This window comes from Thalassophryne amazonica, chromosome 3 (genome assembly GCF_902500255.1).
Source record: "Thalassophryne amazonica chromosome 3, fThaAma1.1, whole genome shotgun sequence".
NCBI lineage: Eukaryota > Metazoa > Chordata > Actinopteri > Batrachoidiformes > Batrachoididae > Thalassophryne > Thalassophryne amazonica.
In genome coordinates this window covers 82,332,656-82,359,887 of record NC_047105.1, presented here as the reverse complement: position 1 = coordinate 82,359,887, position 27,232 = coordinate 82,332,656, and the positions used below count along the sequence as shown (strand labels likewise).

General features: G+C 39.5%; 1 protein-coding gene across 2 annotated transcripts in view; it reads left to right on the top strand.

The window, feature by feature from the left end:
* cpne5b (copine Vb) overlaps window positions 1-27,232 on the top strand; it is a 573,316-nt gene that overhangs the window by 366,199 nt on the left and 179,885 nt on the right. For both annotated transcript variants that reach the window (XM_034166971.1, XM_034166972.1), the window contains one exon: window positions 9,511-9,574. In XM_034166971.1, the coding sequence (XP_034022862.1) occupies window positions 9,511-9,574 (64 nt within the window). The remainder of the gene's footprint in view (window positions 1-9,510; window positions 9,575-27,232) is intronic.

Sequence of the window (27,232 nt, the reverse complement as noted above, 5' to 3'; positions counted from 1 at the left end):
GAGGTGCTCTCCTGAACTGAAGCACAGTCAATACAATGTAGTAAAAATAAAACAAAAAAGAAAGTCCTTCAAATAAGAGAGGAGCGTGGACTCTTGACTTCACACTAAGCTCTAGTGATAAATGACCCTATAAACCTAGACCAGAGTATTATGCCAACAGGGCCAGAGTAATTTTAAATAAGGCCTAAACAGGGTTAAACACAGTGAAAACGAAACATTATCTAAATATTATGCACCATAGGTGTTAATAACAGAAGTAATAATAAAATATAGACTGTGCTCTCGCAGTAGAATTATAAGAACAGATATCTCTCACCACTTTTAATTTGTGTCTTTGGAATATAGCGCTGATCAGTTCAAAATCGTCGAGGGGGAGAAAAAAGAGAATTACGTCTCCTCCGGTGCATCCCTCTTTGTTATGTTGTCCTTCACAAACATCTCCGCTTCCCGTGGGTCAGTGAACGAGTGTTTGGATCCGTTCATGGTTATCACCAACTTTGCCGGGAAGTACAGGCTGTACGGCACCCCTGCATTACGTAGCGTCTTCTTCACCTGGTTAAATGACGCCCGGAGCCGGCCGACCTCTGGAAACAGGTCCGGGAATATGTGTAGTGGCGCACCTTTATAGGACAGCTGTCCTTTTTGTCTGGATAACTCCAATATTTTTCCCTTCTGGGTGTAATAATGCAGACGTACAATTATGGCTCGAGGGCGTTCATCTTGGCGCTGTTTCGGGGCAGGGGTCCTGTGAGCTCGATCGATGATAATAGGTGAGTCAAACTTGTCTTGCCCCAGCACCTGAAGTAGGAGCTCGGCTACAAAGCTGCTAGGATTCCCCCGCTCGGCGTCCTCCGCGACTCCCACAATACGCAGGTTCTGTCTGCGGCTCCTGTTCTCCAGATTGCTGCATTTCTCCCGTAGACTCTTGCATTCTTTTGTCAGCAATTCGTGTGACTTCTCCAGTGAAATCACCCTGTCAGAAAAGTCACTTAAGGATTTTTCCATCTCCCGTTGTGTACTTTCTGTCTGCTTATGAGTGTTATATAGCGCCTCTATCTTTTGGGAGAGTTCGTCTCGGGGCGCCTTTCTGTCCGCTTTAGCCTCCTGCCGAATTGAAGAAATGTCCTCACGTAATTCTTTGTGTAGCATGTCGGCGTTTGATTTAATGCATGACTTCAGGTCGTTCCGGAGGGATTGTAGTTCACTCTGCAGCGCTTTCACAGAGATCGCGGACTCTCCATGGCCGGTCTCCGCCATGATGTCAAGCTCGTCCGCGCTGGCCTGGACTGTAGTCGCCTGGATGGTTTTCTGTGTATATTTCCGAGTATCTTTTTTTGTTGCCATTTCGGACAGTTGGTTATTTTAGCCCAGTATGTCGCAGTTTGGTCTATGTTTTTCTGGTCTAGTTCGTTTTAAATCAATGTATTCAATAGAGCTGCCCTAACCTGCTGCTCACTCCATTGGCCCGGAAGCGGAAGTCCGCTCCTCAGATTTTTAAAAGGTGTAAAACACATGCAAAAAAGCCCAAATCCTTTGCGGTGTGCATAAAACACAGGCTATACCAAACAGTGTTACAGCCGTGTCCACAGCCTTGTAACATTCTCCCATGTGTCTGCAACAAACCACCTTCTTTCCTCACATTCTTCACAGAGGTGTGAATATAGATTAGTGAGTCGTCCCCCTGACCAGTTGTTTCATCAGCACTGGCCCTACCTTCAAGCCGTCTAAACAGCAATAACACAAATTAATTCCCTCAAACACAATCAGAGTAATTTAAATGTCTAATGGCTAAATGTATTTAAGGTGTGAAAACTCTTATCTAGAAATGTCAGACACTAAGATGATGGCACATTGTATTTTTTACTGGAATATAACTTCCCCATTAGATTATTTTTTCCTCTGTTAAATTTCACATTTACACGCATGCACACATGCACATAAAATGTCAGCTTGTTCTGCAAAACTTTCATTATTTCGTCATTTCTGAGCTAATTCTCTTGATGCTCTCTTGTCTCATTGCTTATATAATAGAACTTACCAATATCTAGTATAAGTTAGCTCAGAAATGAAAGCTTTGATGGAGAATTAACGCAAAATATGTAGATTCTCCATTTGATCTTAAGGAAATTCTCAGTGCTACTTTTGCAGTTGCTTTCACTGAAGTGTAATGAGCAAGCTGAAAGGACTGCCTAATTAGAAATAATATCTAAAGTATCTACTTTTTCCTCTTAAAAACAGAGACACATCAAAATGGCTTCAAACAAATGAGGAAGGGCTGTATGTCAATCTGACAGTACAAAACAGGCTGGATTTTTGGAGAACAAATTACAGTCACAAAATCACTGATAAAAAGCTAAAGTCCAACACTGTCATATTGCCCTTGACAAAAGCTCAAGTTCAGGCTGGAACATCGAGTTAAAACGTAACAACAAGTACATTAGCATTTCATCAGAGGTGAAAGTAAACAAATATTCAGAGGAAGAGCAATGACCAATGTCAGACCCTTGTCCCTGTTGATCCTTATTTGTTTGTTGAACATCGTGATTGCCAGATTACTGTGAAACCTCTGAAATCATGTTCATGGTTCACATACATGCCAACCAGATCTTTCTGATCATTTCAAACAGAAGGAATGCCCCTGTTCTCAAATGGAATGTAACTTTCAATATTGAAAAAAAAAGAAAAAAAAACAGATGCAAACATTCTATCTCACTATGATGTATAAAAATCTTCATTCGATATTTGAATCAGTATGGGACCAAACCTCGTGCAAAATTTGAAAACCAATATTTGAATATGCCCAGGAGGCATCCTTACCAGATGTCCGAACCACCTAAGCTGGCTCCTTTCAACGCGAAGGAGAAGCAACTCTACTCCGAGCTCCACGAATGACCGAACGTCTCACCCTATCTCTAAAGGAGACACCAGCCACCCTCCTGAGGAAGCCCATTTCGGCCGCTTGTACCCGCAATCTAGTTCTTTCAGTCATGACCCAACACTCATGACCATAGGTGAGAGTAGGAACGAAGAATAACTAGAAGCACTCAGAGAGTGCAAACCTCCACCAAGGCCATGGGGTCACTGACGCCATAACAGCTACACGCCGTGGAATCATTGAACCTAAAAAAGTCTAACAATGATGTTTGCTCAGTAGTAAAAAAGGTTTCATCTGCTGTGACTGGATAGCATGTATCCTTAGCGTTTGGCATCACAGTTTATTGCAACTTGCACCTTTCCCAGAAGCTACTGTCATCTGAGCACTGATATTGATATTGCATGTGCTTATTGAGGTTTTTCAGATTTCAAATCCCACAAAACTTCGGAGAGGTCGCTGCGCTGCGAGATCTCAGTAACATTGAGAACTGCATTGATACGCTCTGATCACGCTTCACTTTAACCGCTGCACATGGACAACACAATTAACATCGCAACATAAAACTATTTTTATATTGTGCCTAAAACTCTTGTGAATATATTCTCTGGGTTTATAGACCTTGTTATTGCATTTATTTTATGTAAACATGCGAGAATCACAGGCTTTCTCTCCGTTATTTTCAGTGGGAGCTGATGTGAGCTACGCTCGCTTCCTGATCATGTCGTTCTGGGGGAAAGTGAAGTTTGCTCTTTAACGTCTTGATTATTGTTCTTTACAACACTGTTTGTCCTCTTTGTTCCAGACTAATATATATAATATGTCTGAAATTCAGTTTGCGTTGATTAAATTCCACGCAGATTAAACGTAGCAGACACAGATTTTTTTGTTATAATTGTTTTAGCAAGTTTTAAGGGTATCATGCAGCAGTCTCTTATTAACGTGATGAAAAGCATAAAAAAATGACATTTTTGTAGTATAATATTCATTTACAATTGTCATCGTGTAGATTCTCTATGTTGTTTTGACTGCAGCGACTCTCTGGCATGCAAGGGATTATGGGATACGTGAAAACCCCGAATAGACAAAAAAAAAAAAAAAAATAGACAAAATTCAATTTATTGTTCAACTAAACTGCAAATATATGAATTTTTTAACATTTATGAAACACTTCTCTAAACAAGGCCATAGGGTCACTGACTCTAAAGCGATTCCCTCCTTGGCACAGTGATCTATTTCTTTTTGTCTCTTTCTCTAAAATTGTATATAATAATCATTAGATTATTAATATATAAACAAAAATAAATTTAAGAAATATTACAATTTGAAAACAAATGCACCCGAACGTGATGACAGCTGCAACTGCTTAATGCTAACTTTTAACATTGAAAATGTCATAGACATGCTAATGCATTAGCATCGGGATCTGGATCGTGATCCAGATCACTAAAATTTAATCACTTGTTCCTCTTGTCATTTCCAACCTCCTTGGCGGAGGTAAAAATAAATGTAAGAAATATTACAATTTAAAACAAATGCACCCGAACGTGATGACAGCTGCAACTGCTTAATGCTAACTTTTAACATTGAAAATGCCATAGACATGCTAACGCGTTAGCATCGGGATCTGGATCGTGATCCGGATCACCACTAAAATTTAATCACTTGTTCCTCTTGTCATTTCCAACCACTCCACAAAATTTCATCAAAATCCGTTCAAAACGTTTTGAGTTATCCTGCTGACAGACAGACAAACAAACAAACAAACGCAACCGAAAACATAACCTCCTTGGCAGAGGTAACTAGTAGCTCGAGAGCTTCGCCTTTTGGGTCAGCTGCCTTTTCTACACAACAGTGCAGCAGAGCGAATGCAATACCACCCCTGCTGCGCCCGCTCTCAGGCCAATCTCATGCTCCATCGTCCCCTCACTCGTGAACAAGACCCCCGAGGTACTTGAACTCCTTCACTTGGGGCAAGGCTGTATTCCCTACCAGTAGAGTAGACAATCCATCAGTTTCCTGCTGAGAACCATGGCCTCAGATTTAGAGGTGCTGATCCTCATCCCAGCCGCTTCACACTCAGCTGCCAACCGATCCAGTGAGTGTTGGATGTTACTGGCCGATGAAGCCAACAGGACCACATCATCTGCAAAAAACAGTGATGAGACCCTGAACCAACTAAACTGGAAACCATCCTCCCCCGACTACGCCTCGATATCCTGTCCATGAATATCACAAACAGGATTGGTGACAAGGCGCAGCCCTGGCGGACGCCAACCTCCACCGGAAACGAGTCCGACTTACTGCCGAGCACCCGAACACAGCTCTCGCTTTGCGAGTATAGAGACTGGATGGCCCTGAGAAGGGACCCCATCACTCCATACTCCCACAGCACCTGCCACAGTATCTCCCGTATCTACGCGATCATACGCCTTCTCCAAGTACACAAAACATGTAGACTGGGTGGGCATACTCCCAGGCACCATGCAGGGTCCTTGTGAGAATAATTTAATGGGACACCAACATAATTAACAAATTGAGGGTTTAATAATTATTATTTAATTAGAATAATATCTAATTACCTCAGGGCACCACCTATTTAAAGCATAGGTACTTTATTTTAAACATTACTAATCAGTCACAATTTAATTAATCAGTCTCTGGTCTGAAAGTCTGAATTCTATGATACGATTGACCAAGGCTTTCCTTCTGAACACAAAATGAACCACAGCATAAATATTTACATTTTATTTATGAGTATACAACAAATGAACAGTTTATTGGCATTTTGTGGACAGTGATTAAATAAGTTCATTTAGGGACACAATTTGCTTACTCATGAGACGTTGAAAGAAAGTAGTGAGATAAAGCTTAAAGACTTTAAGTAAGTAAATCTGATTAGAATTTGGTGATGAAATTTGAAGCCAATTATTATTAAGAAAATTATTAAACATATGAATATGTTTAAAAAAGCCACTTTAACAAAACCCATTTTCTGGAACCTTTAACTGGGTCACTTAGCTGATCCGTGGAAGAGGTGGTTAGTCTGAACCGCCCATCCGTCGTTGATGTGTTAGGCTCTTTACAGTGTGAGCTCACTTGGGTCAGGGGTTAAACCAGAGGTCTCACCCTCGATCCCAAGGCTTCAGTGTCAGCTGGTTTTACCGACAGGATGGCTGATAGTTTGAAATCAGGTCTGTCATCTGCGTGCTTGACCACAGAGGTGGAAGGTGTATGTTGAAAATGGGTTCTAGTAGCTTTTAAAAAGTTTGTTGGAGCCAGATTAAAAGTATTTGTAAATTTTGAAAAAAGTTAAAACTGTAAGAGCAGTGTTGTAAAGTACAGAAAAAGAAAGACGCTTTTCTGTAAATTTGCTATTATTTTGAAAAATTCCGCTCAGAAGTTCTCTTAAAAATTTGAAAGACTTGACGAACCTTAAAAAGGTCAGGCTATTACCCGAACCAGAGATTCGTGTAAAAGCGGGGGGGCTCTGTGTTTATGTGAACTGCGAGTGGTGCCGTAGCAGAAGGATCACTGACTCTCACTGTTCTCCTGATTTAGAGGTGCTGCCAGTGTCAATATCTGTACCCATGTGCAATATTTTCCCATGCAGTATCATTCCACAGTTGTACATATTTCTTGTTTTACATTTTACTTTTGTCCACATTTTATTTTAGTTGTACATATATTTAAATAATTTATTTTGTCAGATTTCATTATCTTTTATTTGGCTTACAATCACTCGCACCTTGGAAAAGCACCTTTTGGAGTTGCACTCAAATCTCGTTGCAATGTAAATTATAATGAAAAGAACTTTGAAAAGTGCAGATTAATGTGGTTTGTTATTATCCAGTGCAGTGATTGCTCTGGGGAGGAAGCTGTCCCTGAGTCTGTTTGTCCTAGTTTTGATTGACCTGTACCATCGACCCGAGGGTAGTAGGTCAAACAGGTGGTTGCTAGGGTGGAATGTGTCTTTGATGATGCTGGCAGCTCTGCTGAGGTAGTGAGAGCTGGCAATTTCCTCCACAATGGGCAGAGAGCAGCCCGTGATCCTCTGGGCCATGTTGATCACCCTCTGCAGTGCTCTCCTGTCTGCTGCTAAGCACCCCCTGTATCACGGTGTAATGCAGTATGTCAGGATGCTCTCAATGGTGGCTCTGTAGAACAACACCAGCAGCTTCTTCTCCAGATTGTTCCTCCTGAGCACCCTCAGGAAGTGGAGTCGCTGCTGAGCTTTCTTCTTCCAGCAAGATGGTGGAGGGGAGTGACTTTGTACGCATGTTTTATGTTTGAGTAAACATGGTCCAAAGTATTTTCCCCTGTGGTGGCACACTTCACGTACTGGACAAACTTAGGGAGCACAGTCTTTAAACATGCTTGGTTGAAGTCACCAGCAACAATACAGACACCATCCAGATGGGCCAGCAAGAGGCTAAGGGCTGTGCTAATGTTAGTATCGGGTGGGATGTAAACAGCAAACACAATGACTACTGTGAACTTCCTTGGGAGAGCACAGGTGGCAGAGCAGGGTGGGGCCCTCCAAGCCCGGACCCAGACGACAGCAGCGGCTCATAAAGAGCATTAATGTCCAAGAGAGACTGGCGACCATACACAAGCAAGGCTGAAGTGTCCCGGCAGAACACACAGAGCAAAAACACAGCAACAAATAGCAAAAAACTCGACGAGCGACAGGGCTGACGGCATGCCAAACACACAGGTGCCATCTTCCTCCTCTTCCTCCTTCCTATTTAAACACATTAACTATTTTGATATACTATTTGTCCTAAGACATTTTTGGGATGAATATAACATTAGTAAAGGCTTAAATACATCCTACACACCTCTTGGTTAACAGAATATTGCATTATCAAAACATTGATAAGTCAGAAACATCACATTTAACACACATCAGTTACAAGGAACACATGTCAATTAAATGTAATACATGCAAAGCATTTGCTTGAATAAGCAACACAGACAACATTAGAAGTTTATATATGAATAAAAGAATACTGATGCATTTTTTTTTTAAGCAAAGGTCTTTTCCTTCACTTAGACTTAGAGATAATAGCTGGTTGTCAAGGCTCAAAGCTATGACCACGTCTTATCATGAAAGAGTTCCTCTTTGCACGTCTGGGGAGTTTCTGGGCTTGACGTGAGGCCATAAAGGTGGTTTCTCCTGGCCTGGGGAAGTTCAGATTTTGATGTGAAGCAATTATAATGTCATGTAATTCACAGTGACTGAAATTTAAGGGATAAACAAGCAAGGGCTCCTTTGAAAAACTCTGAGTTACAGTTCTGTTGTAATGTCGGGCCACAGTGGAGGCCCAAGGGAATGTCTCCAAAGGTTATCTCCAGATGTAACAGTCTCTGTCCTCAGTTCCAAACCTCAGGTTTTTGTTGAGAAAGCATTCCTATATTTATTTAATTACATCGAAGCGAGGCTATGCGCTACACAAGCAATGTCTTTTTCAGAGATGTCCCTGTTTATTTCAGTAAGACACTGCCAAGCCACATTCTGCACATGTTACAACAGCGTGGCTTCGTAGTAAAAGATTGTGGGTACTAGACTGGCCTGCCTGCAGTCCAGACCTGTCACCCATTGAAAATGTGGCACATTATGAAGTGGAAAATACGACAACGGAGACCCCGGACTGTTGAACAACTGAAGTCCTACATCAAGCAAGAATGGGAAAGAATTCCACCTACAAAGCTTCAACAATTAGTGTCCTCAGTTCCCAAATGCTTATTGAGTGTTGTTAAAAGGAAAGGTGATGTAACACAGTGATAAACATATCACTGTCCCAGCAAATATTTGCACAAAAACAATAAAGTTTAGCAGTTTGAACATTAAATATCTTGTCTTTGTGGTGTATTCAATTGAATATAGGTTGAAGAGGATTTGCAAATCATTGTATTCTGTCTTTATTTACATTTTTCACAACATCCCAACTTCATTGGAATTGTGGTTGTATAAATCCAAGTGCAAGATACAAAATCCAACATGGAACTCAAAAGTGTATTAGTGCAACAGAGGCAAAACTGACATGAGACGAACACAAGAAAAGAGGCACTCAATAATTCAATTTAATTCAGTTCACTGAAATCATACATCAAGCAAGAATGGGAAAGAATTCCACCTTCAAAGCTTCAACAGTTAGTGTCCTCAGTTCCCAAACGCTTATTGGGTGTTGTCAGAAGGAAAGGTGATGTAACACAGTGGTAAACATACCACTTTCCCAGCTTTTTTGAAACGTGTTGCAGGCATCCATTTCAAAATGAGAAAATATTTGCACAAAAACAATAAAGTTTATCAGTTTGAACATTAAATATCTTGTCTTTGTGGTGTATTCAATTGAATATAGGTTGAAGAGGATTTGCAAATCATTGTATTCTGTATTTACATGTATACATGTATTTACATTTTACAGAATGTCCCATCTTCATTGGAATTGGGGTTGTAGTTCCAAATTACATTTTGTTTTTCAATTCGTATTGTCTGTAACAAACCATAACGTCAGTACTGTGACAGTTTGTACGAATGTACGTATTGTTCCACCTCTGCTGCAGTCGACAAATTTAAAAAAAAAAGATGTCTTTCTTCACTCGCATAATTGTCTTTTCTTATTCTACCACAGAGGGATTCCAGGGAAGAAATGTGGCACTATCATCCTGTCTGCAGAGGAGCTGAGCAACTGTCGTGTGAGTAAACTGAAATAATCCTGGCTGCCAAAACACACATAAGCAGGCAAACATCTGTCAGTAAAGCATGTTTAAAGCTAATTTTACACAGAGCAAAGTGGAAGCTTGGAGTGGCTCATGTTGATAGACAAAGAAAACTTCATGTTCATTTTGTTTAGTTCATTTAGCTTTTCCAGCTCTTTCATAACGTGAAGTGTATTTTGTCACGAGAGCACTGGCATTTGTCATTGTGTCAGAGTAGTTCATCATATAAATACCCCTCACAGTATGACAGAGGGGGCAGCTGCTCTCCCTGTGCCGAGATGCCTCATGTCTAACAAAACAGCTGAGGGACACGATGGGGTCTGATACCTCAAACAGCACTGTGATATAAAACTATATGCTTCAATGGGCTGCAAGCTCGCAGATGAGAAAAGGATATTGAAAAGAGTACAGTGCAGCAAATGACACACAGCAGTGAGTGTGTGTGTGTGTGTGTGTGTGTGTGTGTGTGTGTGTGTGTGTGTGTGTGTGTGTGTGTGTGTGTGTGTGTGTGTGTGTGTATGTGTGTGAGAGAGAGAGAGAGAAAGACAAAAGAGCATCATAAAATGAAAGCACGAATGAGCGCTGATAATCAGCGAAATAGATATTTGTGGGTGTGTGAGAAAGAGGACGGGAGACAAGCTGCTAGAAGCAAATGCGAGGACACTGGAGGGAATCAATGGAGGATTATTTCACGCCTGGTGTGTGTTCATGATTCATCTTGATGTGATGACATGTGCAGCTTCTTGCTATTAATAAAAAACAAAATCCTGGCTTGGTTTATTGTGTGCAACTGAGCGTTGGTTAATTAAAACCGCCTGGCCTGACCTTGTCCTCTGCAACCCATGGGGGACAAACATTTTCACGTTTGTACAAACTCATTAACAGAAAGAAGTTTTGTTCATGCTGTGAAAGCTGATATATACCCGTATGACTGCATAAAGCGTTGATGTTGCGGTTCCGCCAGGCGGCCCGTTTGGCCGTGGTTTTTCGTTCTTTGCTTGTCTTTGGGTTTTTATTTGTCTGTTGGACTGTGATGCCTTATACATTGTCCTGATTTTGTCTCGTGTATCCTGTGTGTGCGTGTGATTGTGTCCCTCCTTGTACCCTGCATGTGTGTCTGTGTATGTGTCTCCCTGGTTCATTGTGTGCACTTTTATCCTGTCCCCAGTCTGTGCCTGTTACTGTGTGTGGGTGTGTCTTCCCTCCTCCGTGTGCACCGCTGTCTTTGGTCATCCTGTGTGTGTGTGTGTGTGTGTGTGTGTGTGTGTGTGTGTGTGTGTGTGTGTGTGTGTGTGTGTGTGTATCATGCACGTTGTCTCCGTCCATCTTCTTTGTCTGACATATGTTGATCACCTGCTTTGATGTATTTGTCAGTCTCTTTGCCATCCACCTGCTTCCTGTGCGCACAGTTTATTCTTTGCTCCACATCCTTGTTCAGTTATATTCTGGGTTTTAGTTTGGAGTAAAGTTTGGTTCTGATTGTTATTGCGTTTTATCACCTTGTTGTTATCATTATCAGTTTTATATGGTTTGTGCTTTTGTCACCTTCGTAGATATCTTTTATATCCGGGTTTTCTTTCTTGTCTGATGTGGTTTTGCTGGTTATTGTATTTTAATTCTTAGTTACCTTTTGTTGGTCTCTTTATTATTATTATTATTATTCTTGTGCCAGTTGTTGTCTGTCCAGTTTGTTGTTTCCTGTGTTCTGTTTTTTCTCACACTCCTTTAGTTCCACACCATGATTGTTGCACACCTGTTGCCACTTTATTCTTTGGTATTTAAACACTTCCTTGTGGTCTTTGCTTTTGCCAGTTCATTGTGAATGTCTCTCTGATCGCTGCACTTCTGTGTACATTCTGTGAGTATTAACATGCATTATGTTCTGCTAAAGTTTAGAAACATAGAGATATTAAATCCACACAGAAACACTTATCTTCTTCAGCATCAGTATCAATTTTTTTCATTTCCAGCTACAAATCCACCACAGATGCACCTGTTTTTTTTTTTTATCTGCCAACATTTTTTTTATTCAACACCTAGTCAAGAAACATAAATATTAAACATTTGAAATGCTGATGTTACCTTTAACACATTTAAAGCCATAAATGAATGACAGTTAAACAGCTTTTATGTGTTCTGAAAGTTTGCTGCATCTATTCAGTTCAAGATTTTTGTGAATATGCACATTCTATCTGAAATGTTTATTGAAACCCTAGTTGAGATTCCAAAGTGTAAAGGGTTGGGCATTTAGCATCAACTGACTGGACTGATTGGGCATAATTTGTCCATCTTTTCATCCTAACAGCTCTTCATGGTTTATGGCATAGTGGATTTGTTTTTGTGTGTGGGTGTGTGTTAGAAGAATTAGCACCGCCAATTAGCTTGTTCAAATTGTTGTCCACCAGCAAAACAAACTCTGCCATGTTTAGCCAAACGCCAACCCCACTAGCATGTGCATGGGCCGTTATATAATATTTTGTGATTTTGTTTTGACTGATATCCTGTCCAGGGTGTACCTTGGTTTCTGCTGGGATAGGCTCCAGTCCCCTGTGACCCTTAATTGGAGTAAGCGGGTATAGAAAATGGATGGATGGTTGGATGGATGTTTTCCTTTAAATTGCTTGTTCTTACAGTTTACAGGTGGACATCCTTTAGAACAGTGGTCACCAGCCTGTCAATTCTGATCTACGACTTGATTAAAGTCTATCATGAAGCATGATACACTGATCCGGCCCAAATCTATGTATCATTGTGTGCGTTAAGTGAAGATTCTAATGTGTATCAAATTGTCCGAACATGTAATGAAAAGTTAGAGCTGAGCATCCATATACTGTCCAGTGTTCTGAATGACAGATGGCTTAACAAGGTATAAAAATCTTCCCACAACCAACATGAAAATTTCCAAATAACAGAATAACATGACAATTATTTATTGTTAGTGTTCACAGAATCCTTTGTGTGGCTGTGATGTTGTCACACTGTTATCTTTATTAAGATAAAATCTCTCCTAATAAAATTTGACCATCGAAAATAACAATGGCCCATCTTTATATAAATTTGCAGGAAGAAAAAAAATTGTATTTGTGTCATGCCAGTAGCAGCAGGCAGGACCCTAATTGTGAAAATATATTTACATTTACACACTTTTACACTTCAAAGCTGACCTGAAATACTTGATCATATTTTAAAATATCTGACATTTTACAAAGGTTGCATCAGCCAGAAACCATCAGATGTAGGGTTATAACAAAAAGATAAAAGAAAAAAGTTCCCCACTGGTCACAACAAACGGCGCATGTTGGCAGATATGAAATAAAATACAACAAAGCAATAGCATGGCCCAAACACCTTTTTTGCATGTACATATATCTCAACAACCAAAGGTCTAGATGGATGATCTGAGGCATGTATTGAACAGTAACATATTTGTGATTGATTCGTATGAATGACTTCATAATGAAGTTACATGGAAGTCATATGATGAAGTCATACATATTCAAAAATCTCATTTGTATATCTGTGTGTAGATTTATTTTGTGATGTGTAGAGCGCACAGGGTATGCATCAACTCTTTGGTTCTTATCATTTCTTCTGGACAGAAACAATAACAGTAGAATTCCATTGTTTTTTTGTTTTTTTTTTTATTTGTATATATTTAACCGATGCAGTTTTTCTGTAGTATGTGTGTTTTGGTCACAAATATTCTGTGGATATTTGTTGTGACAACGATATGAACTGTATATGGAGTGTGTTAGACAGAAAGGCACAGCTCACACAGATGATCCAAAACCTACAGTCAACTCTCTTTGCTCCTTCCTCTCTCCTTTTTCTCCTACTGCATTATCACAAATCACCATGAAAACTCTTTTTTTTACTTAAGAAGGCATGTTTTTCCTCAGTTTGTACTACACAGTACATGCGTTTCTGGAATTCAGATCATCTCCTCTCTGCTCATGTTGTGCAGCAGATCATTTGATAGCAAAGTGGAACATTTTTCTGCAAGTGTGACCAGAGCACAAGTACAAAACAGAATCCAGAAAACAAAATCCAGAAAACATTTGATTGAAGACAGAGTGAATACAGTCCATTTTGAGTGAAAATCAGAAAGTTTATCCTCAACCCAGGTTAGGTACTCTGATTAGCAGAGTACCTAGAAAAAACATACTTATTTAGGGTCTGATTCCTGTCTCTGCCCCTGACCAAGGAAGTGTCTCTCCATCTGGATTCGGTCCCAGGGCACTGGACTGTGGCTGCCCACTGCTCCTACGGGTCAGACGGTGTCTAACTGTGGTTAGGATGGATAAAATGCAGAGGACAAAGTTCATTGTAGGTATGTACAGTATGTACAATGACAATAAAGGCAGGAAGACTTGGACCTTCATTCTCCTTCAAAGACAAAGACAAATACCTCTGTCCATCGACCTCATGACTTCATAAGCTCTTCCCAGGCATCTTTCAGTCTCAAAGCCAAGTACCTGGAAACACAAATGTAATTGCCAAGATAAGTGAATCTTTCTACAAGTTTAACAATTCAAACACATACAGTTACAATTCTGATGGAGAGGTCCAGGAATTCATTGAAAGCTTGGATCTTCTGAGACCATCACAAACCCAGACTGACACACTGATTTCTCACTCAGCTTCTCACCCACAATCAGGGTGTAAATTGATTTGAAAATGTTCGTGAATTCAAGGTCAGTCACCCTTTCCTTGTCAAGGTTCCTATAGCTGAAGGCAAGAGAGAGTTAACACTTTTCAACTGTTTAATGGCATTAAGGAATGAAATTTAAGTCCAACACTACAGTAACAAAAAAAGGAAAACAACGATGATGACAACAACAACAACACAAACAACATACAGTAAATGGCTGAAAGGGACAAATTTGGCCAAATAGATATTATAATAAAAAAAACATGGTTACTGCTTTAACCCATGCTGCAAATCTTTCCTGAAAAGCCAATTTTCATTAAAGCTACACTTCCTCATGTGATTATGCAAGCATTTGTAGATAGCTAAAAATGTCTCTGTTCTGAGCATTCTGGTGTAAACAAGAGATTTGTTGGTTCTGCTGTTTTGTTTTGTGTACCATTATGAGAGGCTTTCACTGAGTTGTGTAAAATGTAAATAAAAACAGAATAAAATGATTTGCAAATCCTCTTCAACATATATTCAATTGAATACACCACAAAGACAAGATATTTAATGTTAAAATTGACCTTTATTGTTTTTGTGCAAATATTTGCTCATTTTGAAATGGATGCCTGCAACACGTTTCAAAAAAGCTGGGACGGGGGTATGTTTACCACTGTGTTACATCACCTTTCCTTCTAACAACACTCAATAAGCATTTGAGAACTGAGGACACTAATTGTTGAAGCTTTATAGGTGGAATTCTTTCCCATTCTTGCTTGATGTAGGACTTCAGTTGTTCAACAGTCCGGGGTCTCTGTTGTCGTATTTTGTGCTTCATAATGCGCCACACATTTTCAATGGGCGACAGGTCTGGACTGCAGGCAGGCCAGTCTAGTACTCGCACTCTTTTACTATGAAGCCACGCTGTTGTAACATGTGCAGAATGTGGCTTGGCGTTGTCTTGCTGAAATAGCAGGGGCGTCCCTGAAAAAGACGCTTCTTGGATAGCAGCATGTGTTGCTCCAAAACCTGGATGTACCTTTCAGCATTGATGGTGCCATCACAGATGTGTAAGTTGCCCATGCCGTGGGCACTAACACACCCCCATACCATCACAGATGTTGGCTTTTGAACTTTGTGTTGGTAACAATCTGGATGGTCTTTTTCCTCTTTTGTCCAGAGGACACGACGTCCATGATTTCCAAAAACAATTTGAAATGTGGACTCATCAGACCACAGCACATGTTTCCACTTTGCGTCTGTCCATTTCAAATGAGCTCGGGCCCAGAGAAGGCCGCAGTGTTTCTGGATGTTGTTGATGTATGTCTTTTGCTTTGCATGGTAGAGTTTTAACTTGCACTTGTAGATTTAGCGATGAACTGTGTTAACTGACAATGGTTTTCTGAAGTGTTCCTGAGCCCACGTGGTAAGATCCTTTACGTAACGATGTTGGTTTTTAATGCGGTGCCGCCTGAGGGATCAAAGGTCACAGGCATTCAATGTTGGTTTTCGGCCTTGCCACTTATGTGTAGAAAGTTCTCCAGATTCTCTGAATCTTCAGATTATATTATGGACTGTAGATGATGGAATCCCTAAATTCCTTGAAATTGAACATTGAGAAACATTAAACATTAAACTGTTGGAATATTTTTTCACGCAGTTGTTCACAAAGTGGTGGTCCTCGCCCCATCTTTGCTTGTGAATGGGTGAGCCTTTTGGGGATGCTCCTTTTATACCCAATCATGACACTCAGTTAGTGTCCTCAGTTCCCAAATGCTTATTGAGTGTGATTAGAAGGAAAGGTGATGTAACACAGTAGTAAACATACCACTGTCCCAGCTTTTTTGAAACGTGTTGCAGGCATCCATTTCAAAATGAGGAAATATTTGCACAAAAACAATAAAGTTTTTCAGTTTGAACATCATAACATCTCAACTTCATTGGTATTGGGGTTGTACAAAAAAGTAAGTGTTGGCAGAGGCAATTTTAGACTTCCAGTTTTAGGGGTGCTTAGCACATGTTTTAAATTTTTTAAATCTAGATGTCCAGAAATACAATTTCCCATGATTTCAGAGTGAAAACATTGCTTGTAAAAGCTGCATTCATTGTCACAATGATAAAAAACAAACAAACAAAAAAAACGCATATTAGTTAAGGACCTTAACTAAGCATTTAAGGTCAGATTTAAGGTCAGATCTGTGTACATGGTATTTGATGTAGGAGAGTGATTGGTTAATGGAAGCTACACAGATTGAAGGGCAAGCACCATTTAGTAGCTGACAAGAGGATTTAGTTGAAAAAAAACCACCGAATCAATCTTACATTTGACCACGCACAGCACGCACTAATTTGTAGAGCAATATACTGTGTTTTGTAGTCACAAACACAGTATATGTGTGTAAAGTCTTTAACTAGTAATGACTTCATGACTTTCTTTGCTAATAAAATTTTAAATATTAGAGAAAAAATTATTCATAACCATCCCAAAGACGTATCGTTATCTTTGGCTGCTTTCAGTAATGCTGGTATTTGGTTAGACTCTTTCTCTCCGATTGTTCTGTCTGAGTTATTTTCATTAGTTACTTCATCCAAACCATCAACATGTCTATTAGACCCCATTCCTACCAGGCTGCTCAAGTAAGCCCTACCATTATTTAATGCTTCGATCTTAAATATGATCAATCTATCTTTATTAGTTGGCTATGTACCACAGGCTAAGGTGGCAGTAATTAAACCATTACTTAAAAAGCCATCACTTGACCCAGCTATCTTAGCTAATTATAGGCCAAGCTCCAACCTTCCTTTTCTCTCAAAAATGTTTGAAAGGGTAGTTGTAAAACAGCTAACTGATCATCTGCAGAGGAATGGTCTATTTGAAGAGTTTCAGTCAGGTTTTAGAATTCATCATAGTACAGAAACAGCATTAGTGAAGATTACAAATGATCTTCTTATGGCCTCAGACAGTGGACTCATCTCTGTGCTTGTTCTGTTGGACCTCAGTGCTGCTTTTGATACTGCTGACCATAAAATTTTATTACAGAGATTAGAGCATGCCATAGGTATTAAAGGCACTGCGCTGCGGTGGTTTGAATCATATTTGTCTAATAGATCAGGGAGACAGACACCCTCTCTACTTTTAAGATTAGGCTTAAAACTTTCCTTTTTGCTAAAGCTTATAGTTAGGGCTGGATCAGGTGACCCTGAACCATCCCTTAGTTATGCTGCTATAGACTTAGACTGCTGGGGGGTTCCCATGATGCACTGAGTGTTTCTTTCTCTTTTTGCTCTGTATGCGCCACTCTGCATTTAATCATTAGTGATTGATCTCTGCTCCCCTCCACATCATGTCTTTTTCCTGGTTCTCTCCCTCAGCCCCAACCAGTCCTAGCAGAAGACTGCCCCTCCCTAAGCCTGGTTCTGCTGGAGGTTTCTTCCTGTTAAAAGGGAGTTTTTCCTTCCCACTGTCGCCAAGTGCTTGCTCACAGGGGGTCGTTTTGACCGTTGGGGTTTTTACGTAATTATTGTATGGCCTTGCCTTACAATATAAAGCGCCTTGGGGCAACTATTTGTTGTGATTTGGCGCTATATAAAAAAATTGATTGATTGTTTTGCGATAGGTAGCCAGGTGAGTAAAATAAGCACTTTTCAGAAAGTTGCACTTGCTCTTCACATTCAGAGACATAAACTGTGAATAAATAGCTTGCAAATGTGACAGTCGCCTGGCAATCACTTGACAGCGCGGCTGGGTGAGGTTACCACCAGCGCTCACAGGACAGCGCCTCTGCTAAATGAGCGCCACCCGCAGCAGCACCACACGACACAAACACATGCCAGAGCAGACGCAGTTGCAGACAGAGAGAGAGAGAGAGATGAATGTAGGCGCGCTTCGTGGACTGAACCATTTGCCCAAGAAGGGGAGATGATCAAATTACTGTGTTCTTGTAATATTTATTTTGGCATAATGCTTGAAATAGGTTGTTTTAAAAAAGGTAGTATAGAAGCATGCATATATATATATATATATATATATATATATATATATATATATATATATATATATATATATATATATATATATATATATATATATATATTAGGGGTGCTTAAAATTTAAAATTAAAATTTTAAAAATTTTAAAATTTTTAGGGGTGCTTGAGCATCTTTAAAAGTAGGCTAACTCTGCCCCAGAATGTTGCCATTTATTTTCAAATTTGTAACTGCAATATCAGAAAGAACAATGAATAAAATCCTATTTCCTATGTCTTGGCATTTTTAAGGCTTTTGAAAGATGGATTTAATACATTTTAATATCAATTAAGACATTTTTAGATTAACAAATTCATTGACTTTTAAGACATTTTAAGGATCCATGGGAACACTGCTGGTCAACAAAGGCATCTAAGTCACTGGTTTCCACAAACCTACCTAGCACCCAATCCATGCAAGAATTGAACCATGGAACCCTGATGAAGCCCAGAATTCACTGGAAAAAAGTCTGAGGCTCTGCCGCTGTTGGTCAGCTCACAAATTCTCATGGTGCCCCAGAAAACAACCCAGCCAACTGAATTAAGCATTTTCTAAGAACAGATATTTAATGTACCATTCACCACTGTCAACACTTTTAATATGAAGATAATTTATCTTGCTTGGCATCAAATCCACTCATTTACATGCACATCTTTCCCTTTCTCAGTTCTCTCTGGGCTGTTCTCTTGCATCTATAATCATGTACTCAGCTATGGTTCTCTTCATTTGTCAAGAATATACTAATTTTCTTAAATATGTAAATTTATTTGACAGTGACTGGACTTCTTGTTGGGCTTAAAAATGTCACTTATCCACATCTTGTCAGTTTTACAAAGTAAGATAGTATGCCCAGTATATATGGCTGGTGGGGAGACTGTCTTTAATGTAAAACAAGCAAGATCAATATGTTAAACATAGCAGATAATATCATCATAGCAGCTTCTTGAGCCTACTTGTCCAGAGGACTGTTGTGCATTCTGTCCCTGACGGAAGTTTGAAGTATAGCCTACAGATCACTGCTGCTCTCTGTCTGTCTCTTTCTCTCTGCATAAGTTTATGCAAAAACATTGAGATGAACATAACAACTTCAAACAGATCCTGACACTCCTTTCTAAAAACCACAGCTTTTAATCTTAATCAGTACTCTTATTATGATATATGCTTTCATTTTGCCCAGTTCCAATATCCAAAATATTCCACAAATTAACTCCTCGTTGCTGAGGTGGAAGCCAGTCGTACAAAATGAACTTGTGTCTCATTATAACCTGCCCCCATAAAGACTACAATAAGCAAAGATTACTGAACAAACAGCAGTGGTGACTGCTGAGTGTTTGTGTAGCTTAACAAGTCATTTGTGTAAAATTCATTATGATGTAGACGTAAGTGCAAGAGTTGTACTTAATTTAGATTGTGAGTCTCTGTATGATTGATTTTGACACATGGCTTTAGGCCCACAGGACAGTATGATCCTCGTCTTCACACATTTCACAGCGGTTTTACATCAAACAAAAAAGATTCAGGCAGTACTGGTTAAAAAGTGACCGTTTGAAAGGTCACATCCTAAAACTGCACATTTCTTTAAAATTTGGTCAAGGTGTAAAGCACATCATAAAACATATTTTTACACTGTGAACACAGTCATTGTTTGACATTCCCTTCCCACACTCATCACACACCCGTTGACCATTGTTTGTTTCTATTGTTTCCTCTTTTACCATTTATCCCCTTCTGTATTCTTATATTAACTGCAGGCCATGTCCAGAGGATCAGGAATGGACATTGTTTGGAGTTGCTTTCTCCTACATATATGTACGTAACACAGCACCGTAGATTGTTCGCATAAAAGCTCATTAATAGTGTTTAATACAAATACAGATGGAGATGTACTCTGAGTTCAGTTTGTCAATATTAATGATCAGAATCAAATTTATTGCCAATTAATTTCTCACATACAAGAAATTTGATCTAGTGTCATTGGTGCATAAACACCAATAAAAAGAAAAGGAAAAAATACCTCTGTAAGAAGTAATAGGTGCATAAACAACAATAAAAATAAAAAGGAAAAAAATACTTCTGTAAGAAATGAAGGAGCCAAATAGATAAATGGGCAACCCTATGTTCAGGGCTGTGAAATGAAAATTGTGAATTCCGAGGAAAATTTGCAGGGGGTCTGTGGGGCCAACCCCACTGGAGCAGGGGTCTACGGCCTGTGGGGCTCCAGAAACCAAATTAATTTTGTATCTAATGATACATTTTCTCCATTTCCTGGAAGAATAAATCTCAAATTAAGTGCATATTTAAATGGTCCTAGATTCAACCTTTCATTTGAACTGTCAATGATGATGTTGAAATTACAGGCAATGACATGGAAGTAGGACCTGGAATGATTTTCCTTTTAAATGTAAACCAAATTATGCATCAACTCAGAACAATTAAACTACATGAAATTCATGAGGATCGAAAAGACTGTTAAAGCATTTCAGAAACCACAGCTAAAGACTGTAGAATATTTAGAAAATCATGGTAAAATATCAATAACATACCCTATAGTAAAAAAGTCACTTACATTCTTGTGTAAGTCCATTCAACGCCACAAAGTCTTTTTTTTCCAACAAAAGAAAGTCTAGATTAACTAAAATTTCTGTTTGAACAGCACAATGTTTATTTTTCAATTCTTACCATGTTTCTTGAGGGCACAAGATGCAGTTCACTTTTCTCATTTCTTTTATCTCATGGATGTGTTCATGAAGACGAACTTTAAATTCAAGCCAGCATCAATTCCACAGATTCTTGTACTTATTAAATTTTTTCAAACCGTCTTTCTCACCATCTTCTCTCTGTCCGACATCGCTCTGTGACACAGACATGCCTCAAAATTCTTCTCCAGAAACGTAATGGCTCTAAAAGTGTGCGATGTCCACATGCTACGTTTAGCTTAAAGAACAGTGTCTTGCAGCGGGCACACAGCGCTGCCATAGCAACCAACCAGTCCCGCTTTACGACAGCTGTCGTAACAGCCACGCTTTGAGTGAGGCATTTTCTCTGTGAAACTCCGCGGATCTGAGGACACAGATTTGTATCTGTTCTACAGATCAGTGTCCGGATTTAGAAAACTTGCATGATGTCATAAAAAAAGAACACTTTGCGATAGGCATTTTAAAAACTCAGTGACGATCACAATTACAGAGTACAACACAAACACTCCCCTCCCCCCTCCCCTTGATGAAATCCGCGGAATTCCTCGGATTCACTGAGTTTTCACAGCCCTGTATGTTCACTGTCAAATAAATATAACATAGCGGAATGGGGCTGTGCAGATGTTCAGTACTTTTCCGTGCAGGGATGATCATCTTCAATTTACACAATGAAGAAGACATAATGATATATAGGAACTTACATAGTCACTTAAACCACTGCATGGTAATGCAAACGTGAAATTTGATAAGGTAATGAAAGATGTAGCGAGAAAAGGATTATGATTAGTGCGGATTAGGCATGCTAGGGTCCTTGGAGATGTTGGGAGATCAAGTACTTTCAGAAGAAATTTCTTGAAAGTATCTATGCTCTGATAGCATTTGGTAGTTTGTTTCACTATTGGGAGACCACAAATAAGAAGGATCTGAATTGGCTTGTTTGTTCTAGGAATAGCAATGCAGACACTGGTCCTTGATGGAGTGCAGTGAGAGTATGCAACCCCTCAGACGTTATGAGAGCATTTAAAATCGATGAGTGCAGACTCAGTGGTCAATCTGTAGACAAGCATTAGTGACCATAAAAAGTACACTCTGCAAATCGCTCTTGCTATTCACTCAGAGAGCGAGAGAGAGAGAGAGAGAGAGAGAGAGAGAATGCACAGAGAGAATATGCACACACTGTGGTATTCATGCTTCTGGTTCTGATCCGGTATGGGAAAGTGGAGGGAGATATCACAGCTGAAGTGTTTGATTTTCTCCCAAATGTGCCACTCTATGCTCCGCCCACATGCCCTGCTGGGTGCTGTGTCATTACTATAGCAACTGATGCAGATGAGAGCTAAATGGGGATTGTTACAAGACACACAGATCAGATCTTTTTGCTCATTAATGTGGACAGTCGATCAGTGACAGCAGATTTGAATCAGATATGCACAAAATCTGATTTGCACTGGCAGTCTGAAAGCAGTCTGAACAAAGCTGCAGTCTGTCCAGTTCAACATTTTCAGTCAATGGCCTGTCTTCTTATAAACTCTTCAGTGTTTTTCTTACAGTTTTGCACCATTTGCATGATATAAGCATAAATCAACATGCTCATACACACAGCCTTGATGGGAGATGAGCAGAGTTAAACACCTGAAACCTGGTCATTTGTACAATATTATAATTGGTAGTAACCCAGAGTACAGGGTGGGCCAATAAAATGTTACCACTTTGTGATCGTACACAAGTTTTTGAAATGAGAACTTATTCGAAAATTTTATTTACATACTTGTAACAGCCGAATCAAATTAACATTTGATACCAAAGGCTCCCACTTTGTCTCTTGTTTTCCGCACAGTTCAATAATTGATGACATGTTCAATCCATGCTCCTCTTCTTTGGATTACAAAAGTGGTAACATTTTACTGGCCCACCCTGTACTTCAAGTGTAATATTAAATCGGTTCGCAATCAGCACAGGTACAGAATGGAAGCTAGTGACTGCTCATGTCTAGTGCCAAGATTGAAGGGTTTTGGAAATAGTTCTTTATGTGTGGAGGAGTTCATGCATGGAATGGAACAGTCTACCTCAATCAGTTCAACTTAATGGCTCAAGATATGTTAAAAAAAACAAGACAAACAGTTTTTTATGGCGCAAACTACAAAAATCAGTCATATATGTGTATTTGAATAAAAATTGTAATTGCTATATTTGGTGTTTTTATTTTAGTCTGTCTTGTGATTTTGATTGTTATGTATTTCTTTTTTACTTGTAAATTTATTTTTGCATCATATTATTTGTTGTTATCAAGAGGAACACATTGGAAATAACTGTTTTACACTTTGTGTTATCTTCGCTAATTTATGTATTTTACATGTATGATTTTTTAAGAATCAAATTAAAACCAACCAAACAGCACTGACTTTGTATAAGGCAGGTGGCAGGTTAAAATCCATTTAAAATGGTCCTGTCCAAGTGATACGGACATTTGCGTTGTCACATATAGCTCCTCCCAGTAATGTTTACACAAGTTCATAGTTGTAGTGCATGTGTGTATTGCATTTCTGCTACAGTGTCTCTTCTCTTTTCCCGTCTCATATCTCTTAATTATTGCAACAGTAACTCTCGCTGCACTGGCATGCACAAGCACCCACTATTCCTCCATCCTGTCACAAACATTCTCCATTACTTCCTTGAGGGTGTAAAAGTGTCACTACCTTTTCCTGCCTCCTCTTTAAATATTGATATGTAATTCTCTCCATATTAGCAAATGGCTGTTGATCACAAGACTGAGTAAGAGTGTGTGGTCATGCGACACATCCTTAATGAAGAGAGAACAGATGCATATTTAATAACCCCATAAATTCCATCACCATAAATGCTTTTATGTGTCCATTAGCTCTCCAGAGACTTTGTTGTATGTCCCTTTACCCGCTGGCTCAGACAGCCATAGCCGGGCTTAATGGGGACCTGCCCACGGGACGTCATGCATCTCATTATCTTATAACACCTCTGAAAGTTAGGTAATACAGTCAAACAGGTTATTTGACAACATGTGCAAATGTAAATTTGTTTGTTTTATCACCAGTCGATTGGCTATAGATGCCTGGCAGATTGTGAAACTCAAATGTTGGAAAAATAATCAAGAGTTGCTTGTATTTTGCCTTTACAGCCAACAAAAACATTGTATTTCCAAGATAGGAGCATAGTGACATGGCGGGCAGGTGCCAGGCACCCGAAGTGGTTGGACCCACAATGCAGACTCCCAGAGCAGGTTTAGGTGTTAAAGAAGTAGTCATTTTTATTCCAGGCTGAGGTACGGTACACGGGTTATCAAGCAGCGGAGCAGAGGTACAAACAGGGTCAGGCAAAAACGCAGTCATATTCAAGCAGGGTTCGGTGGGCAAAAACAGGACTGTTTGTGGAATGTGTAGTAAAGACAACAAACTGGCAGTGAGCTGTGAGACTGTGAGGGTTTAAATAAGGAGCAAACAAATCTAACACATCTAAGCTTTCAGGAATTTTGAGCAATAATTTTCACATACACATTGGCAAAACAATCATTTCTGCGTATTCAGACAGAATGCTACTGCAAAAGTGAGGGCTGTATGTTTTTGAAGTAGGACATGAAAGGCTGCCATTGTTGAAAGAATTTTTGGGAAGAACCACAAAGGGTGAATTTTATTTTTCCAATTTAAGAAAAGACATGAGGTCTTTCAACCAGGATGCGCCAGATGGCGGTGCACTAGTCTTCCAAAGAAGGAGAATTCGGCGCCGTGCAATTAATGGTGAGAAAGAAATAATATTTTTTTGTTTTTTGGTTAACTTAAGGTTTGAATCTGAAACACCGAAAATGGCAATCAAGGGGGATGGGTCGATTTTCATACCTAAAATCAGTGAGAGGTGGTCAAAAAAGGATCTCCAGTATTCTTTCATCTTAGGGCAGGACCAAAATATATGACCTCGGTCAGCAGGGGACTGGGAGCACCTTTTGCAGGTATCAGAGTCCTGGATAAATCTTGGATAGTTCTTGTTTACTATAGTGTATTCTGTGAAGAGTCTTAAACTGAATCAGATTGAATCTGGCACAAGAAGAGGAAGAGTTAACTCTATGTAAAGCATCATCCCAACAGTCATCCGACAGTGAAATGTGTAACTCCCTTTCCCAGCTCTCTCTAATATTGTTTAAGGCTGTGGAAGATAATGATAGTAAGAATTTGTATATTGAGGACAGGTGCCCCTTCAAAAGCTTGCTAACAGTGTGAAAGTAATCAGTACCCGAGAAAGGTGGCTTTGAGGGAAAGGTTGTTGTGTTTGACCTGGCAAAATTTCGCACCTGGAGATATCTGAAAAAGTCAGAATGATTAAGGTTACACATGGAGTGTAATTGTGGGAAGCTAAGAATGTTCCGTCTTTGTAGAGGTCGCCCAAAGTACTCACGCCATAATGTTTCCATGAATGGAACTTGGAGTCGATTAGAGCTGGTTGAAAGGTGTGATTATCATAGATGGGTGTGGTTAAAGAATAAGACGTCCAGTTAAAATGCCGTCTGATTTGCTGCCAAGTTCTCATTGTGTGAGTTACTATGGGGTTGGATGAATACTGCAGAGGTTTAAAAGGTAAGGCTTTCAGCAATGTGTTGTGGCATGAGCTGTCTTCCAGCTGGGTCCAGCTACTTTCATTGTCAAACATCCACAGTATAACTTTGTGTATGTTCGCTACCCAGTAATATGGCTGAAAATCTGGCAGCCCGAGTCCCCCTAGTGACCTTTCTCTTTACAGTAAAGACTTGTTAATTCTGGGAGTTTTCCCATTCCAAATGAAATGTGATACAATTGAGTTCAAATGGAGAAAGAATTTTTTTTTTGGAAGAAATATGGGAACACATTGAAATAAGTAGAGAAATCTTGGGAGCACATTCATTTTTATAGTTTGTACCCTGCCCGCAAGTGAAAGAGGCAGGTTAGCCCACTTGTGGAGGTCCGATTTAATTTTCAAGGTTAGGGATTAAAAAATTCTCATCTCTTAGTGATTCAACAGAATTCGTGATATTCACGCCACGATATTTAAATTTTGGAGTTGTCACAGTAAATGGAAAATTTGTATGAGGTATGTTGCCAAGCCAACTGATTTATGGGAAAACATTCACTCTTCTGTATATTTAGTTTATAGCCCGAGAACTCTCCAAAGGAGTTGAGGATTTTGATAATTATGGGGATAGATTTTAATTGGTCAGACACATACATCTGCATACAAGGATGCTCAGTGCCATGTCTCACAATACCAGAGAAAGAATTATTGCTTTTCAGAGAGACTGATAGTGGCTTGATAGCAATGGCAAAGAGCAATGGCGGGTTCCTTGGAGTAGAGGAAAAAAGGCAGACCGTTGACTATTAGTCATTACACCAGCTTTGTGGGAGGTATAGAGCAGGCATATCCAAGAAATTATTTTGTCCCCAAAACCAAATTGTTGTAATATAAAAAACAGGTAATCCCACTCCACGCGGTCAGACGCCTTCTCCGCATCAAGTCCTAAAACAGAATCTAAGGACAGAATATAATACTAGAGGACCAGGACAGAGCATGAATCATAGGAACTAAAAGCAAACCAAGATATAATAAGTACAAGAGAAAAACTACCTGAGAACTGATCAGAAAATAGAAAATCAATACTAAAGCAAAACTAAGCAGGAACTGAGTAATTAACAGAAAGCAAAATCCAATATAAAAGTACAACAGAAATGAGAACAGCAAAAATAAATAGATGATAGCTAAATGATAAACAATGAAAATATAAACCGGCTGAACAAAACTAGAATGGAACTGGACAATGGCTAAAGTATGAAAAGTAACAAAGAAGCAAAGTGACAATGCAAAATAGAACAGAGAATAAACACATAATGAAGATAATCAACTAATAAATCAAAGCTGGGGCAGATGTCGAGAAAAGAAAGAGGAAAAAGTAGCATCAAAGCTCCGATCAGGGCTAAATTGTGACACATAAATAAAATGTATGTTAATACAGGTGGTGTGGTAATAACAGAGTAATAGTGACTGTATTAAAGATGTTTTCTCATGCACTGTCTCAAGACAGCGGAGAAAAGTATAATCAGAACACACTAACAGAAATAGTGATGCTTACAGTTTGATTAGTATCTTTTTTGCATTTAGATCTGGGCCAAATCAAAAGGTGGAAAATTGGAGTTCTTACAGGTTCTGCAAGATCATTTGCGGCAACTGTGAATGAGCGCCTACCCCCACCCCCCACCCACAAAAAACAATGGGCCTCATTCACTGTTC